The sequence below is a fragment of the Phalacrocorax aristotelis genome, chromosome 7, assembly GCF_949628215.1.
Source record: "Phalacrocorax aristotelis chromosome 7, bGulAri2.1, whole genome shotgun sequence".
In the NCBI taxonomy this organism is placed as follows: domain Eukaryota; kingdom Metazoa; phylum Chordata; class Aves; order Suliformes; family Phalacrocoracidae; genus Phalacrocorax; species Phalacrocorax aristotelis.
In genome coordinates, this window is record NC_134282.1 from 8,998,618 (window position 1) to 9,017,263 (window position 18,646).

The 18,646-nt window shown below is 41.5% G+C and overlaps 1 protein-coding gene across 5 annotated transcripts in view; it reads right to left on the reverse strand.

The window, feature by feature from the left end:
* TIPARP (TCDD inducible poly(ADP-ribose) polymerase) overlaps nt 1-18,646 on the reverse strand; it is a 42,369-nt gene that overhangs the window by 12,457 nt on the left and 11,266 nt on the right. For 3 of the 5 annotated variants that reach the window (XM_075098616.1, XM_075098615.1, XM_075098613.1), the window contains one exon: nt 9,524-10,524. In XM_075098616.1, coding sequence (XP_074954717.1) covers nt 9,524-10,461 — 938 coding nt within the window. In that variant the 5' untranslated portion in view covers nt 10,462-10,524. Of the gene's footprint in view, nt 1-9,523; nt 10,525-12,662; nt 13,043-18,646 lie in introns of those variants that run through there. The other 2 variants (XM_075098612.1, XM_075098614.1) reach the window with 2 other exon arrangements.

Sequence of the window (18,646 nt, forward strand, 5' to 3'; positions counted from 1 at the left end):
TCTAATTATTTATTGAAGAAAAAATGTGCTAGAGGTATTTCTTGGGATGGTACCCATTTCCCTTAGCTGTGAATAAGGAAAGGTTCTGCAGTTTCAGGATGTTGCATAGCAGAACTTTCCTGAAACTCAAACTTCTGATAAATTAGGGATGCTTTAAAAATGGTATTTTTATTTTTCAAGTCGGTAAAGTGTTTAGAATCATAGAATCATTAAGGTTGGAAAAGACCTCTAGGATCATCCAGTCCAACCGTCCACCCAACACCACGTCTCCTAAACCATGTTTAGAATGCTACTTCCCATTAATTTTAACAGAAAATGAAGTAACCAAGATATATAAACACCCCAAAATCTACACAACAGTGTTTTTTTATTTTCCCTGAATACTTCAACTAAAACCTTTTAAACTCCACCCATATTTTCTACCTAACAATAAATTATTTGGAACAACACTGCATTATTGTATACAGCTGAAAATTTTAGACAAATGCCTGTATTCAAGTGACTGTACCTGAAAAACAAGCTATGTGCGCGAAGCCTACCTGTTTTTCTTTTCCAAATTTTAACATTGGGAATAAGGAAAGACACTTTTGTAAAAAAAACTTGATTCAGATAAAATAGACATTACTCCAGTGCTCATTTACATTCTTTAACAGTGTATTTCTCTATCCAGAAGTACTAACTTTTCCAAATTACATTTATTGGCTTTTAAGCTCTGAAATCCTAAAATATATTTAGCAAAGTCATTTAATAATAGCTCTTCAGTTAAAGCATTTCCTCTGTATATTAAAAAGGCTATTACCACCGTACATAATACAAAGCCAGGAAAAAAAAAGATCTATGATTACAGCAAGGGATTGCGTGATTACATTCCTGGCTTCAGCTTTAAAACACCAGTGATGAAAGCAAATGCGACAACTGTACTTCTCAAAGGCCCGAGGCCTAAATATAGGTGAAAGACCCCAAATTTAGGGTTCAAGAACAGTAAGAATGTGAGACGCTCAAGGTTATGTCTGCTATATTCTGTAGCATTACATCCCTTTATCTTCGGTACAGTATAATGATTTACTACTTCTGAGGTACAGCATACACTATCTAAAGTAAAGGGTATCCTCCATAGTATATAGATTATGGATAACATATAGACTGGGAGAGGGAAAAACCAACAATAAAGCAGCAAGGCACACATCGCCTTGTTTTGTGCCCTGAAGGGAGCATGACAGAACACATAACACATCACAGGCATGTGATTGCACAGCTAACTGCACCTCCGGGAGATGCTCACATACAATGGCAATGAAACACTTGGACGCTATGATGATGACAGAGGCAGAACAAACACACTCAAAACCGGCAGTTAAAATCCCTTCATGTGTGCCGGGGTGAGACAGACCCATCCCAACACTTCCTCTGCACTGCCTCCAAAAAGATGAGCTCCATGAATGGGGTCCATTGCTCTTTGTGTTAAGGGAGAGTTTTGTAGCTAACATGATTTTGAAAACAATCTATTGGTGTTACTCACAGACTTTGAAGTCTCTATCTGGAAATATCAGCCTGGAGAAGAGTGGGAAGGAGATGATGAAGGCTACAATTTGTTAGACTTTGTTTGGAAAAGCAGGAAATTTATTCAAATACCTTGGTGGGGTAGAGCGTTACTCCCACTGCCTCTTTGCACTGTGCAGCAGGGACAGCCTTCAGCACAGCTTGAAATCAGTAGTAAAAACAATGCTGTCTTTTTCTACAGAAAAATTTATTAAACCTCTCTGCAAACACCACAAAACTTTGCCTCATCTTGCTTCTGAGGTAGAAAATTACTAACCCCATTTTTCCCTTAGAAAGACTGATGCAGAGAGAGACTAAAACAGACTCCAAAGTCCCACAGAAAATCTGCAACAGGTGGGAACAGAGATTTCTTAAGAACTCCTCTTCACCAGCTAACCAAATGAAGGTCTCTATTTATAAAATAAAGCAGTTCAATGGAATTACGTGCACTGGAGGAATAAGCATATTGAACTCTTAAGAACACAGCACACAAACCCAAATTTGGTGCTGTACAACAGCACAGTTCAAAATAAAATTCCACAAGTCCTCTCAATAGCAGAACCTAGTTCTCCGATTAAGATACATTTTCTCTGAAACATAACTATAAAAAAAAACACCACAAAGACATAACCTCTTCAGGACACTGAACTGAGTAGGTACCTCAACTAGCAAGTTACAACACTGAAATCTTTTTGAGATGAATGTAGCCTGCTAAAATACGGACATTTGGGCTCACTCTTCCTTGCATTCTTCTGAAGAACTTCAGTCTAATGTATGAATCTTTGTGCTCTTTCCATTCAATAAGACAAATATTCACTGGATGTTATGTACAAATAGATGACTAGGAGAAATATTTTTTGTACGTGCATGTGGTTTCAAACTCTTCTCCTAAGTTCAGTTGTATGTCATGAGCCTTACCGCAAACAGGGTTCAGAAAAAAAAGAAACCTAGCGATCAACAAAGGTCTGCGCAGGAAATGAAACTCGGTTCCCATCAGAACAGCTGTGATACAAAGCAAGACTGAGAGTTAAACACCACTTAGATGATGAAACTGTTGATTTTCTCTCTATGACTAAACCAGTTCCTCTCCGCAATAGCAACAATTTGAAAGCCACTCAGGGGAACAAATGAGCTTGAAAGATCCAAACAGGTATTAAACCCTTTTATACCTAAGGTTGAAAGATTAGTCAAATTGAACTCAGCAACTGTAGGAGATGTAAGTCAGGCATTTACACTTTCTGGTGACCCAAAATCAGCAATATTTCATCTTATAGCAAGCAATTGTTTGAAGTTGCAGGCTGTAGTCCAGCTTTGGGTGGGGGACCAAGTGTTTGAACTCCACTGTATGAAACTGAACTTTACCTAAAGTACATCCTCTTAACAAGATCTTTCTTTTTAAGCAGACGTACTGGCAGTTTGAAATAGGAACATCAGATCTTAGACAACAGCAGCCAAAATTTGCTCCCATCTAAAATCATACCGATTCCATAGGGAGTAACAGTAAGCAAGGGCCCAGGTAACAGTCATGAAGCGATGTTCTTCAAACAGCTCTTCACAATACAGCAATAAAAGTGCAGCCAAATCCTAGCTATTGCTGTAAGGAGTGTGAAAAGAAAACAGGAACCTTCCGTCACAGAAGCAATACTTTGCACCAGGGCAAGAACAAAAACAAGCTGGTAAACACGATCCCACAGTCTTGATCTTATCAGTATCTCATCATTCTCAAGATAAGAAGAGGAGCAGCAGGTGACAGGGCAGGAAATTAGTTTCATATTTTACTTAATTCGTTCCCTCATCATGTCACAGTGCTTCTCTCTGCTGTGACTGTAAGCCATGCAGGAGGCATACAGTGAGAAACTCAGGAAGAGAAAGGTTCTACAGAAAGATTTACCTCTACAATTAAAAGGGTCCATCATCAGAGAAAAAAAAATCCATCAATATAGGAGTAGCTTTACTGCTTTTCCTATATTTCTTCGTAAAAAAATTGGAAAGACAGGTTTTCCTGCCTTTACTATTGGTGACTGGGGGTGCTTGAAATGCAATCTTTTGTAATTTTCACAGTGAGAGAGTCTAGCCTGACCTTCACGTTTGCAAATCTGAAACAACTGCTGGGATACTGGTGCAGATATACGCACAGCTTAGATGAAAGCCTGGCCCCAGATCTGTTCTGGCACGGGGTGGGGGCGAATCTACCAAGTGCTCTTACACACCCAGATACCATCTCTGGATCAGGAAGTCATTGAGGCATGACTGCCGGAAGATAAGAGACGGTACTGAGAAGTATGTTTGTTCTGTTCTACTCTTGCCAAGAAACCCACTGTTGGCCATTGCTGGAGATGAGGTACTGGGTTAAAATGGTCCTTTGGTGTGAACTACTGCTAAGTTCTAAAAACCTGTAGCAATGAGGATGTCAAACACATTCAAGTCTTCCAAGGATTACTGCATGTACCATATTTCATAATTCAAACCCAAGTTGCATCTTCTATTTGCAGTAGAGGATAAACATGGATGTCCTTGTCTGAGGTAGATTGCTGGTTTCAAAGGTCTCCTACCCACACCAGATGAGGATATGTTTTGCAGAGAGTTTTGTTTGTTAGTTTTAATTTTTATGTCAGTAGGTGTTCTGTGTGGCAACAGAGCTGATATAGGACAGGGCTTTCACAGCACAAGAGAGGTGTTTGTTTTCATCAAGCTGCAGCACAAAGACTTTCTAAAGTACTGACGGAGTCTGAAGTCCCATTTTTCAAGTGTGTTCTGCCCAGACACATCTGCTGCTTTTTGTTAGAATTCTATCCAATCTCAGGACTTAAAACACCTGTGAGACTTTTACGATAAGTAATGAAATGGCATCAATTTCATCCATGCTTTACATAAGATGGTCACATACCAATCTAACACTAGTGACCACCAGTTCTGGATGTTTCATATCACACCCTCCACATGCAGCTTCCCAAAAAAAAGGACTCCTTTATCCAATTGACTACAAGTAACACATTTTGCAATTATTACTCTGCTCTAATCCCTACTGATTTCAACAAATACGTGTACTGACTAGGAAGGAACTTCACAATCACTGCTCTTGCTAAGCAAATAATTGTAACAGACTCTTTCTGTTCCTCATCCTTACCGAAACAGGCAGGCAGGCAACGCTGCAACACTGCCTGCTGGATTACCTGTAAGCAACTCTTCTGAGCAATCTGTTTCACCAATTACAAATCTTTGTTTCAGAAAGGACTGTTTTATTACCCTAAGTACACAGGGAACAAACTGACCTCAGCCTGAAGCCAGGTGACAGCTGTTTCCAAAACTGTAATCTGTTTATTGACGTGAAACAAGAAAAGGGATATACGAGCGATTGCTGATTCCTGTGGCAGCTCAGCATAACACTTCTAACTTCCCTAGATTTGTATAGCCAGAAGCCAATTAGTTTTATTTCATATGTAAATGATACTATAAAGTGGAGCGAATAAGAATTCATTGAAGTGTACTATTATAAAGCACAAGGCGAACACTTCTAAAACACTTCACATGCTTTTTATTTAGTCTCTGTCTTGCGTTCCTTCTAGCAGGGAATTAGAAGAAGTTCAAAACCATTCAGCTGTGTACATTCAAGAAACACCACACACAAAATCGCCAAAGACAGTGAATTTCAGCTGTTTTCTCTTCTCTGGTGTTATCGATAACATGAGTTATCTCACACACGGTGGCAGCTGTGCAGATCAGAAAGATAACTTCCTAAATTTAACTACTCAATTGGTCAGGCAACATGCAGAAGTCCAGGAATGACGGAAATGCTTCCACTGTGCTCTCTATGATTTTAAAATCATACAAGCATATTCTAACAGCATCAGAGAAACAAGTTTTCCATGAACACAGGAACGAAGGAAAACTAGTTTCCTTTACATTTGTTTCTGTCCTTACCCTTTCCTTCCCAGGTGGCTCCATACGCCCATTGACACCACCACCAGGGAACACAGTATTTAGTCTGACCTCATCCAAGAACCATGCATGTACACTCAGTAATTAGTCAACTGCCCCCAGGCAGAATATGTACCATTGGAGGTCCACCTGCTTTTCCCTGGCTGGAGCTGTTTCATTTTGGCCTTTCTCTTCTAGCTAGAAGGAGCCATTTCATAAAACTTACAGAAATTACAGGAGAGAAAAAAAAAAACAAAACCCCAAAGCAACTATGAGAAGGTGTTGTTTCACGTGAGCTGGGATATGCCGGGGTACACGCAGTTGAACAGACGCTGCGGTTCCCATGGCACACAGGGATGTCTCTTTGCCAAGTGACAGGGTGGAATTTTCAGCCAAAGAGGGGGAACTGATGGGTCAGGAACTGCAGACCTGTTTTAAACAAATCCTCATGTAATCAGTAATGATGTTGCTTATTTTGAAAAGCAACATATACAGGATTGGACAGGTGTGTGAGGAAAACCTGCTCAGTTCTGCAGCCAAGTATCTCCCCTTACTAAAGAGCATCTTAAAATATCCCAGCTTGGGTACTCTCAGGCTGGAAAGCAGCACTTGGCATTGTTCTCTCAAATACTCAGCTGAAAGCTGGAACTTCTCCAGGGCCTCTCCTCGCATGTATGAAGAAAATTCAGTACTTCTAAGTATTTTAACTTGCTTAAGTTCGTATTCCCCCATTTGTTTAGATAGCTTGGTATTTGGCTCTAAATACTTGATAGACTTAAGAAAGCAAAAATATAGCAATTTATGATAAAGTTTTATATTCAGTTTGAAGCCAAACTGCAATGTCTATCTGAGGCAGTCATATGACAAAGAAGTAACTAAACAAGGTTTACCACTTCTACTTTAAGATCATGTTCCCTTAGGTGAAAGACAATAACTGAATGTATATTTTATATCATTGATCTCAATAACACTGAGGTGAATAAATGTTTATATAAAAACTACTTGAAGAACATCGTATCTGAATTTAGAGCTCATTCTCCAATTGAGCCAATAGCCCAACACTTTCTTGAACGGCCCAATTTTCTTGGAGCAGCCACAACAGCAATATTATGCATGCAGACTGTGATGATTTCTTACTATGCCATATAAGCTGTGTTTAAAACAAAGGAGAATAAACAACTACCACCCACTGGTTGTCAGGCTGGCTTCTACACGGCCTTTCTTGGACATGCAAACTGCTGAACAGACATTTCCTTGTTGTATGCAATCTGTATAGATAGGCCTGTAAAGCTAGTCTGACCACAAGAGATTAATAGCTTTAGCCAAATAATGCGGTAACCATGTGAACGATGAGCTGTTCTAGCATGTTTGTGAGCCTCTCAGCAAGGTTCAACACGCTGCTATCTGCATCTTGTTGCCAGGAGACACAACATCGCCCAGGAACATAAGGGAAGCCAGGCTGCAGTGACCACCAGTGAATTCCATGACGAGTCACACCATGTCCAAGCAGTCCACACCGAAACGTTTAGCAGGTTCTTCTGATATAAGATGTTGTTGCATAAGAAGAAACTGGCAACAATACACAGTAAAACATTTACCCGCCACTTCAAAACCTAATTCAAAACCATGTTAAATCTAAGTTTTAATGCATATCAGATTCAGTGTTTGAAATCAGAAGCTCCAGTCTTAAAAAAAAAAAAAGTTGCACTCCTAGGCTTTCACTGATACTTATCCACAAACATGAAGCTCTTCCAAGGGATGAAATACATACAAGAGTTACAGAACTTGCCAATTTGTCATTCCACAGTAAGTGGATATTCTAATTTTACAACAGTCATCCAACCTTGCACTGGAGCATGACTTTGTAGGATTGACTGAAGCAACTATCTTTCTCCTTCTCTTAAACGACATTGTGAAGAGTACAGGCTATAAAATTAGCAGCTCAAAACAGAATTTAGTTAGAAAATACTGCTGTTTAAAATAATTTTGGTCTCAGTAGACTTTTACCTGAAAAGAACAGTTAGGCAGACACCCATTGGGTAGCCAGTTCAACTCAACGAGATTAAGTCTAGTTTGTATTCAAAGAATCTGCCTCCACTTTGACAGCAGAGTTTCACGCTGACTGCAGAACCAGCAGCAGAGCTGTGAGCCAGCACACCTGGCTTTTCTGAGATCACATTGTTTCTCTGACTTCATTCACAGTTAACAGAATGTCATGTGTCTGGCAACACACCCGATAAGTTTCTTCCCGACTGGTTCAGACAGAAACTCTGTGCACCAAGAGACCAAAACACCCACCAGACTGGAAACCTGCAAAGTAAGCGTAAAGGCAGACAACACTATACAGCCAATTCTACTGGCTGGAGATGACAAAGCAATTACGAGGCACTGTTTCTTTTAAAAATAATCATTCTTAATTCCATCATTTAGAGCACATAGGTCATGTATGTAGTGATGGGTTCTGTGATTCAGGCTTCAAAAAGAAAACTCTTTGCTCACTTGCACAGAGCTCAAATTTAAATTACTTGCATGGGCTTGTCTTATTGCTACATTTGCTGTTTTGTTTTCAGGAATCAATTAAAATACTTGGAAAAAACTTAAGTTTCTCTGTTTTAAAATACAGCAAATTTTATCTGCTATGCAGTTACAAGATTTTGAAATCTTTTTTTAAAACAGACTGGCATATTTTTTCAAGACAATTCTATAAAATATGATTATTCTCTATTACATGTAATTTTTATTTCCTACTTCACTTTCATTTTCAGTGTGGGGTATCTATATTCTGGTATTGTCTTCAGTAAAAAGGATGAATCTGTAGGCTGATGGAGCCTGAGTTTTAGTGCCTAATCCAACGTCCAGTTAGGTGCAAAGTAAAAACTCCCATTGACTTTAAGCACTAGATTGGGTCTCTGACACCTAATGAGAAACCTCAGCATAGTAAATGAAAACTAAAACATTAAGGAAGAAGGGATATACTTCTTCAGAAAGTGGAAGGAAGGAGAGGCAGTGAGGACAAATCCACAAGGACTCAGATGGCAAAGGCAAGTTGAAGTTTTTACTATGCAACTACAGAAGTGTCGCTCTGAACTGATGGTGTCTAGAATGAGTAGCACCAGGCTTACAGGTATGAGAAATTTGCACTGTGTGTTTCCTCCAGAAAAAAAGAACAAAACAAACAAACAAAAAAACCAGCCTACACCCTGCGCTCATACAAACATGGACTATATAGATGTGATGAGCACTCCCCACTACTATCCAAAATGGAACCTGCGCCATAAAAGTTGAAGTTGAGTCTTAGATCTCAGGGTGCAGGATCACGTGCAAATTTGTAATATAACCAGGGAAACTTAAAAGCTGTTTTCTAATTTCAGAAAATGAGTAGATAAACACTACTATGTATAGAGGAAACTTCTAATAAATGGTTTAACATTTTTAGCTGGCAACTTAAATAGATGATCAGCATTTCTGAAGGTATTGCTCAGGTTGCTCATAGTGAATTAGCTGAGACACCACCATATCCCAGCAACTATATGAAATTTCCAGTCAAAGCAGTTAACAGAGTACCTGTCTGATTTTAGTTGCTTAGAATGTAATTATGAAAACTGTGCTTGGAGCGTGTAAAGTCAACCTGGATTCACAGTGACAGAAAGCAACTGCTGTATCATTCCTGTTTCAATCACTTCAAAGGCTCATTTGTGCTGCCACTTTTTTCTAATACAGAGAAAAGACTGATTAGGAACGCCAAGACCAAGTGCAAGACACAACAGTCTCTTGTCAACTCTCTTGATTTCTGCAGAACTGAAGTTTTCTTATTTCACATGCTTCAAGTCCTTCAGCTTCAAAGAATACTCCCCAGATGATAAACAGCAGTTTTAATAGATGTGCAAGAATTTTCTGTTGTGGCAAACTTGTTAGATATTATCCAGGTAACATCATCACAGGATTTACAAAATGCTTGTATACAAAACATCAGGAAAAGAGAACACACATTCTGTTACATTTCTGCACCACTGCTCAGTTAAGCGCCCTTGGCTTTGCTAGTAAGGGAGTAAATTCAGTTACCTACCGATATTTCACTTTGATCCTATCATTGTCAGGGTTGCAGTAGAGTCTTTCCAGATGCTCCTGGGAATCATTGGTTACACTTTGCCAACTCTGGGTTGCTGTCCTTCTCACTTGCCAATGATAAGGCAAGACTGTGTGATGTTTGGGACAATCATTGCCATAAACACAAGTGCCCTGGAGAAAATCCACACAGATTTCTATTCCATCTTCCTGATGGGTGTGATATTGCAGCTGGTTCAAGAGCTCAAATACCAGATCAAGAGAAGCTTCTTCACTTTTATCCTGGAATATCCCAGCACTGAATTTATTGCTTGGGTTCAAATTGTATTGCATCAGACAGCTATTCTCTTGGAATAAGCCAGATGTGTAGCTTTCCAGAATCTTGTCTGGGAACAAAGGACAAGCTGCACCATCACTAGCAGTTGGGTGCAAAGGATGATCCTGGAATGATTCACTACTATTCTCAGCAGCAGTTCCAGGAGTAGTGTCTGGTGAGAAGCCTTGCTCTCTTGACTGGACATCTTGCTCAGGATGCCCAGAAGAAGGACGAGCTACTGGCAACTGACTCTGCACATCCGGAGCTGCTGGCACCAGCACAGTCACGTTACTTTCTGGTTGGGGGCGAGAAGTACTGAGGTCCAGAGTCTTTTTCACAGCAGTTTCACACAAGTCATTATGACTGCCACTTTGGCCTCGGTGCACAAAGACCCTATCCAAGGTCCCAGCTCCCAGCAAACTGCTAAAGATTGGCCGCAAAGCCCGAAGAGTTTCTGTGTCCAGTCTCTTCTGCACTTGCTGCTTCTTCTTGAAGCAAGGCTTCACTGGTGGTATCTTTTCAGACAGTCTTACCTGAGGAGGAAAGTCCTCTGAAGGAGGGCACTTCATTCCTGGGCAGTGAGCCTGCTGCACAACACACGCTGGCTTTGGTTCGGTGTCCATCAGACACAGACTTTGCTCTCTCCAAATCACTTTCAAATGTCCCAGAGCCTCACACGAATCAATCTAGAGCAGAAAGGAAAACAAGACAGTTAATCTCTCTAATTGCTCATGGTTGACACGAACAAGATCACCCCTGGAGAGGATTTCGAGCCAGCAACAGCAAACTCCTCCCCTCTCTGTGACTGTGGGTAGCCCCTAGGCACGTAAAGCATGAAACCAGCTAAACTCAGGCTAATTAATCCCAAACACACACTCATCGTCTTCTCACACATGAAATCTCAGAGACACTCAGGCACGCACACACAGTCCCCCGAGGAGGGGGAGGAAAGGGGGATGGTCTGATACCCTCCTTCTTGTGATGATGTTTAACAATAAACAGCACTTTAGTTCATTATATTCCACAAAAGTGAACATTGCATTCTTCATTTTTATGCCTCCCGCACACACGGACCGGAGGACAGAAGCACTAGTAGACATACAGTCCTGAATGTTCCCACCACACTTTAAACATTCATGTACCGTTTCTTCTTCCACCAGATGAATGGGCAGACGTACGTATTCCCATTCCATTCACATATATCACCCCTCGTACAATCTCACACATCCACCCAGCAACATCGTCAGAGAACTGCTGGCTTTACTTAAATGAATGGCAAAGTTCATACTGACTTCAGCAGGGGTGAGGATTTAATCCTTGGTTTTTTAGACACGGGAATTCAAGCGCTTACACCCTGTTCCTCCTGCTACGCATCTGACACTGACAGTCTCATACATGTCCAGACACTCCCACTTCACACAGAGCCATTCTCACATGCCCACACACTCTCTCGCACTCTGACTCAGATGCACAGGCTGCACTCTGTCACCCTGCTGTGACACACCAAGCTCATTTGCCTCTTGCAAGGCTAGACAACAAGAATTAAAACCGGGCAGCGAAGAAAACAAAGGGGTGCTGGTTACTCAGAAACAGAGAAAAATTCAATTATTTACAAGAATAAAAATATTTTTTTTCTAAAGTACAAAGAAATAGTATGACTTGTACGTCACCAGAAAGCAAGCTCTATACCTTTTAATCAGGAATTTTGTAATATTTGATTACATTTAATTAAACCCTTTTCAATCTCCTCGCACATAGCCTCAAAGCTCAGAGTGCAGCACATTAAGGATTACTTCCTGCTTAAATGCATTCCAAGCAAAGTAACTTCTCATGACAAAACAAAATCCCAGAAAACGATAGAATTTGGCAATAATTTCTTACTACTGATGATTTGCTCTGGAAAATTTTTCACCGAGTCTTCCTTATTTTGCAACATTCATTTATAAAGCTTTTACATTCCCCTTGGAAACAGCACGTCAGGATTTCAAGGAAAAAGAAAAGAAGTTTTCCTCTCCCATTTCCTTTTTTTTAGATTAAATTTAAAGCAATGAGTATATTTGTTTGCCAGTTCAAACAAACTCCAAAATTACTGGTACCTCTGCTATTCCTCCACAGACGTACCAGGCAATTCTCTTTCTAAAGGACCACGGGTACCTTAAACCTTCAAGTAACTTCAAAGGTTTAAGAATCCTCAACTCCGAAAGGAATCGGATGCTTCTCTTCATCGTGCCCAGGTTTAACAGCCCCTGCGATATGCAAGAGGATCTCCCAGGGTTCGCGGGGTCCTGCTGTGCCGAGGAGCTAAACAAGTGACTGCTGGCCCTTTTCAGCCGTACCTTTAATGCTATTTCAATATTGGTATTGCTCACTTGATTATCCTTTAAGTTTTGCTGCTATTTTTAAAGAACTGCCTTAGCGTACAGAGCTGAGTCCCCCAACAACTCTAAAAAACAGAAAGCAGTGGGAATAAAGGATATCGGGATCTCCTGGCATTTCTGTTTCAGTATTTTAACATCCCAAATCGGTCACTATCATTTAGAAACAACATTAAGAATCATCAAGAGCAATGCTATATTTCCACATATATTTCAGCAGGAATCTCTCGATGCGAGATTCCAGCCCCTAAGCAGCCCCCACCTCGCGAGAGCCACACTTCCCTTTCCTTTGCTGAAGAAAACAAGTCTAGCGGTCCTAAAATAAATTTTTAAAAAACAAAGGCAAGAGCCCAAACACAGAACCTAACAACGAAAGCAAACCGCGACGGACGGGGCGCCTCGCAACTTGCCCCAGGTTCCCCCCGCAGCGCTCCCCCCCTGGAACCTACCGGCTTTCGCTCCCCTCGAGTGAGATTCCTGCGTTTTGTCCCGGTTTAAGGACACCTTCAGAACAAGATCAGCCTTGGGGGGGGCGGGGGGGAATTAATTAACCGGCTGCCGCAGCCCAGGCGCTCGCACGCCAGTATTTCCACCTTAAGAATGCAGAAACGCCTGCGTCTCCGGCCGCAGGTCCCGGGGTGTTTCTCGAGTTGCCGCCGGGGTTACCAAGGGACGGGTGGGTCGCTCGCTCGGTGGGGCGCAGCCGGAGCCGAGCCCGGCGCTGCGGGGAGCGGCAGCCCGGGCTCTCCGCCGCCCTGCCCGCCCAGCGGTGGCTGGCACGCCGCCCTGCCCGCCCCGCAGCTCCCTCTGCTCCTCACATGTTCTCTTCGCTGTTTTAAATATCGCTTGCCGAGAGCGCTCGGCAGCCGGGCGGCCCGGGGAGGAGCTCGGAGGCGGCGGCGCAGCCGCTCCCCACCGCCCCTGCCCAGAGGCCGGCCCGCCCCCGCCCCGCCCCGCCGGAACCGGCCGGCGGCCTCCCCCCGGGGCCCGCGCCGGGGCCGCAACGTGCCCCTTCCCCACAGCAGCGACGGCCGCCCGCGTCCTCTCCCCGTCTCCATCCCCGTATCGAACCCCCGTCTTATTACCGACACCAGAGAGAACCGAAAGCGCGGTGACCAGGTCATTCCCCGCAGCAAAGGGATTAGAAATTCCTTTGCGTTTGATTTACCGCGCGTTAAGCAGGTGGTTCCACCTCTCCAAACCTTGCCCGGCCCGGGTGCCTTACCGACCCGGGGCTGTGGGGAGGGTTTCCTCAGGCAAAAGGACACCTAGCGCTAGGCCCGTGCCAGCGCCCAGCGTGCGTGCGCCCTCGCACGCGAGGGAGCCGTTTCCGAGAACACGCGAGTTTGTCAGCCGCACGCAGCGCATCGGAATGGGCCGTCCTCGCTGGAGCCAAAGATACCACTCTCAACTTCCAAACGTTACTGAATTTCACAGTGTAAGTTACTCAAAGAACACTAATTAATGACTAATAAGCAAACCAAAAGCCCATCCTGGAACAAAGTCACCGTGACTCATTTTCTGTACCTACAGGGTGTGAGCTCAGCCCCCTTCTCGCATGGGGCTGCCAGCATTTCGGCCTGTACCCGTTACTGCCTGTGACACTCTGAAAAGGAAAGCATGAAATGCTGCAAATACCATGAATTACAGTAAGTTACCGTTTATTTACATGGCGTTTTTTATAGGTGGAATTTGTTAAGGGCATCGTTAACTTTCTTTTGTCCAGAAGCCATTAGCGTGCTGTCATCTTTTGGCTGCACGCTGTGCGTGTGTGAGAGCACGATGGGTTAGCTCAGCTGCTGGTATGACGGCCTGGAACGCTTCCCTGGTGAATCACACGCTCATGTTTCTGTAGTAAATTTCAATAGGGCACATCCACCAATTCACACGGACTCAACACCGCCAGGATCAAGCGCATCTGCATCACTAACTCGGCCAGATAAAATAACTTCTAGAGGTAAACAACTTCAGACGGTAAAATTTATGCTGATGGAACACCTATTGTATTATTTCTGGTATTGTCTTCTTTTTAAACAAAGACAGTCTTTCGTTCCTTATGTATATAAATGGTCTGTGATTTTATGAAATTACATATACAGAGAATACAGGCATCTGGAAGGAAACTGCCATTTTAAGATGGCATAAGCATCACAGTGTGTTTTGAAAATGCTGCACAGCTGGGTTTATAATACAGGGAGAATATGCCATTTCTACAAACAAATTACAGAAATTGAGGTTCATGCAGTTGGAGCTGACTTCTTATAGAATGACACGATAGAGGCAGAGTAAAGAAGGCACCCATATCTACAGGAGCTGAAAACAAATTATCATCTGTAAATTAATTGAGCTCTTGAGTGTCTGAAACATCAGATAGGCACAGCCTTGCACTCTGTCTGGACTCGACAAAACAAGAGCTTTACCAAACACGGTGACGAGCAATGTGTCATATCCTCATTTAGTGAGAAAGAACTGTATACACACTTGCATTTATCTTCTATTACCAGAACAGAAATTATCTGTTTGGAAGAGCTTATTTCATGCATGAGATATAAATAAGTAGCACATATGGCTGAACTACACACTAAGGTACGCACAACTCCCACTGCAGTGGGATTGTAAGGATGTAACTGAGGAAAGAAGGAGGCCTGGAATAACTATCTTTCTCAAAACAAATGTATAATTAAAGGAAATACATCACGGCACACCAGCAGATCATACACCCACTTCTGAGGCTACCCCCCACACAAATATATAAAGCAACTATGACCACCATGAAAGTATGATCTCATTTTTAAATACATGTGTAAATCTTAAGCAAGAGAAAGCAAGCTTTAATTATTTCTTTCAGATGGTAAACTGCATCAGAGTGAACGCAATCATTTACAATTCTGACTTGCAAATAATGGAATAATCAGTATGCACACTTCACTTATTTGCTAATGAAAGAAGGGAAATGTCTTTGACCAATATATGTTCATGTTAAAAAAAAAAGTTCTCAGGCTCCAACACATTTTTTTTCCAGTGACAGAAACAAGACCTCCTTTTCTACCTCACTATTTGCACAATGAATGTTCTTAATTTCTTAAAACACATCCATTACAGGAAGGTTAACTCTCCTTTTCTGATCTATATGAAGTCAACAAATGGTGGTGGGAACTGGAAGGGAGCTGTGGCACAAAAAGTGCACTGCATCTTCTCAGTTCCTCTGAAGCCATTACATCTGAAGCCTATTGTGCACAGACTCTTGTTCTCTGCATTTTCAGTGAGGAGAAGGGAGAGGAACAGACACAGCCACAAGCTCTTATTTTAGCTCAGTGTATTTCTGCCAGATAATCCAACAGAAAAGCAAGCTGTCAGACTCCCCATTCTGTGTCTTCCACAGCTTCTCCCCTCCCAACAAGTTTAAGAGTGGTATATACCACAATTTTAAAACCAGGCAATGGCAAGAAGGTTCCAATATAACCCGGTTAATGCAGAGGCCCAGAAATCAAAGTCTAACCTTTTCCACAGTTGTATTTCACATGCTGTCAGGATGCCTTTACCTTGCAAGCTGCCTCTTCATGGCCTTTGTTAGGCTGCTCTAATGGAGCACTCCCTTTAAGGTACACATTGTGGAAGAAGATGAGAAACTACTGTCCACTTACTTTTCAAGGGAAAGTAAAGGTTCCTGAAGGAAAGTTAAGAGGGCGTGGTGATGCTACATGTGCCCACTTGAGCAACACATGGGGAAAAACTATGGTTCTTGTCACGGAAAGGTAAAACTGAGTTTTGTTGACAGATGATCTGCCATCGAATCAGAGGGGAAAAACTGTTGGCGGTGGCTAGCAGTGGGTGTGGGGAAGCCCTCTCATTAAGGATTACGAACCCCTGCAGATGCAGTTGTGGGTTGACATTTTTGGGAGCAAAAGCAATGCAGTATATACACAAACATTTTAAAACCTTTTTCTGCTGTGCTGTTTCTTTGTAACCAGAAAAGGAAGTTAATGAAGTTAAAAATACTTCCCTGCCTTCAGAACGTCTTTCTGAACTGCACTATCTAGTTCAGTCAACTGTCCAGAACTTTTAACATGTTTACATTTTCGTTTTCTCAGTTATGGAGCAGCTGACCATTGAAACTACTGAAAAGAAAGGGCAGGATGTTATGTCATGTTATGTGGCCCATACCCTTCCATAGTATCTAAGGAAAATTTCTAAATAGTTAGTATTTCCAGAAAATAAGGCAGCCTTTCCAGAAACAGTGATTCAAGGTCATCATGCAAAACCATCAGTACTGCAAGACTACTTTTCATTGATAGTACGATAACTCATTTAATTGGTAGTATGAGAATCACAAAACCACTGCTATCGATACAAGATCTTGCTACTCAACACAGAAGTTGCATGACTGAAACTCACGCTTACAGAAAGTTACATTAGCTGGAAGTTCACTTATTTTGAGATTACATGCAACACTGTTCTTAGGTGGTCTTCACTGATTTCAAGGCATGAAAAAAATTCCTTTTCTGAGGAATCTCAGTGCTACTGTTCCCAAAATGCTTATACTATGTCTTATACCATGCTGTGCTTATACTGTATCTAAAATAATCTACCTCACTTTACACAGCAAATCAAGAGAATGAAGTTGACTTCAGCAGTACGAGAGTTTCCTCCAAGAAGTGCTCCATCATTTCTCCAATTTAATAAATCACTATGTAACATTTTACATTTTTTTAAAAAATGCTTTTTAGCACTGGATTTTCCACAACAGACACGTAAAGAAATCAGTACGTATTATTACTACATAAATACTGAAATCTACAGTTTCAGGCTTTTTTTTTGCTTAATATTATCATTATTATGCAATATAATTATATTACTATTTTCTTAACCTTAACTGTCTGCTATAACAATCATGCAAGAATACAAAGTGAGACATATCCAAGCTTAAGCAACAAGTCAGTGGCAGCTGGAAGAGGACATGGGTCCCTTCACTCACACAAGAGCACTTGACACATTGGATCAACCATTTAGCACTTCAAAACCAAAGAGTACATTATATGCCTCTTTCTTTGCTATGTAGCAGCAGACGTGAATGCTGAAAATAAGAAAAAGGGATGAAAGTTGTTATTCATAAGCTACTAAATCATTATTTGCAGTAGGAAACAGTTGTATCACCTTCATTTTAGTAAAAATACTAAACTTCTGACTTTGATTTAGCAGTGGAAAAACAGATAATCTCTTCACATTTTACCAGACTGAACAGATGATGTACATTTATTACAGAAATCAATATGAAACTCAAGAATTCATCTATGTAGCTAATTTTTACTGTAACGCTTTAAAATTAACCACAGAGATGGTTCTTTTCCATACCAATGCTTGATGACAAATGCTAATCACTTTCAAGTAACATTTCAAGCCCTACCCTTGTTCTGACATGGATGTGTGCTGGCAAGTCAGGCCACGTAAGTACCAAGGGAAAAGAAACATCAACGATGCAGACATTTTTAAAAAGTTAACAGATGGAAAAAGAGAATCTCTGATCAGTTCACCCTGTTATCAAGATGTGCTAACTTTTCCATACCTATTAGACTTTTGCAATAGTCCATTTTTGATATGTCAACCTATTACATATAGATTTCTTTTTTCTCCAAGTTGCATAATTAAATATTTATAATTTTTATTTTCTGTGCATATTTCTATCCTCCCTTTTAATACTAAGATTGGTAATTTTTTTAAAAAAAAAGTGAAACAAGTGCTTGCTGCATTTACATGAAGGTGAAATAATGCAAGCCAGTCTTCACTAATGGAGAGAGAGCAGCAAAGGTTTACTCCACACCTGTATTCCTGTAGCCTTTGGTGGAGTGACACCTAGTGGGCTACAATCTATCTTTGGTCTCCCCTGAAGATTAAGAGGGCAGAAATTTCAAGGTCCAAACATGCTGAGATGAAATTTTCTATTAATTAACATCTCCCTCCACTGAAAATGCTCGACATTGACTGAACTTTGGCCAGGCTGGTACATATAACTTCACGTCAGAAGGAGGATCTCCTTGGAGTGGGCAAAGGCTTCATGCCATAGCCCAGAAATGAAGCTGGGACCCTACTTTTCTGGGGGGCACCTGTGTTGTGTAGCTGTTTTTGAAAACGGCCGACTTCCACACGCTGTCAGAATGAAGACTTGCTTCTGAAAATGCCACTATATTCAGAGCAAGATGATCAGTAAGTAAATGACTATAGTAATTACTATTCCTCCTTTTCCCCTACTGCTATCAGATATAGCCAGGAATCTTAGATAACTAAGCAGTATTGCATATCTGACTGGTAGATGCATCTGGCTCTTTGGAGGACAGCAATCATCTAAAACCACAGTGTTTTTTAAAAAATTATAAACACAGATTATTCTTCTGCTACTGCCCACAAGCAAGTAAAAAAAAAACCCCACCCGTATCAG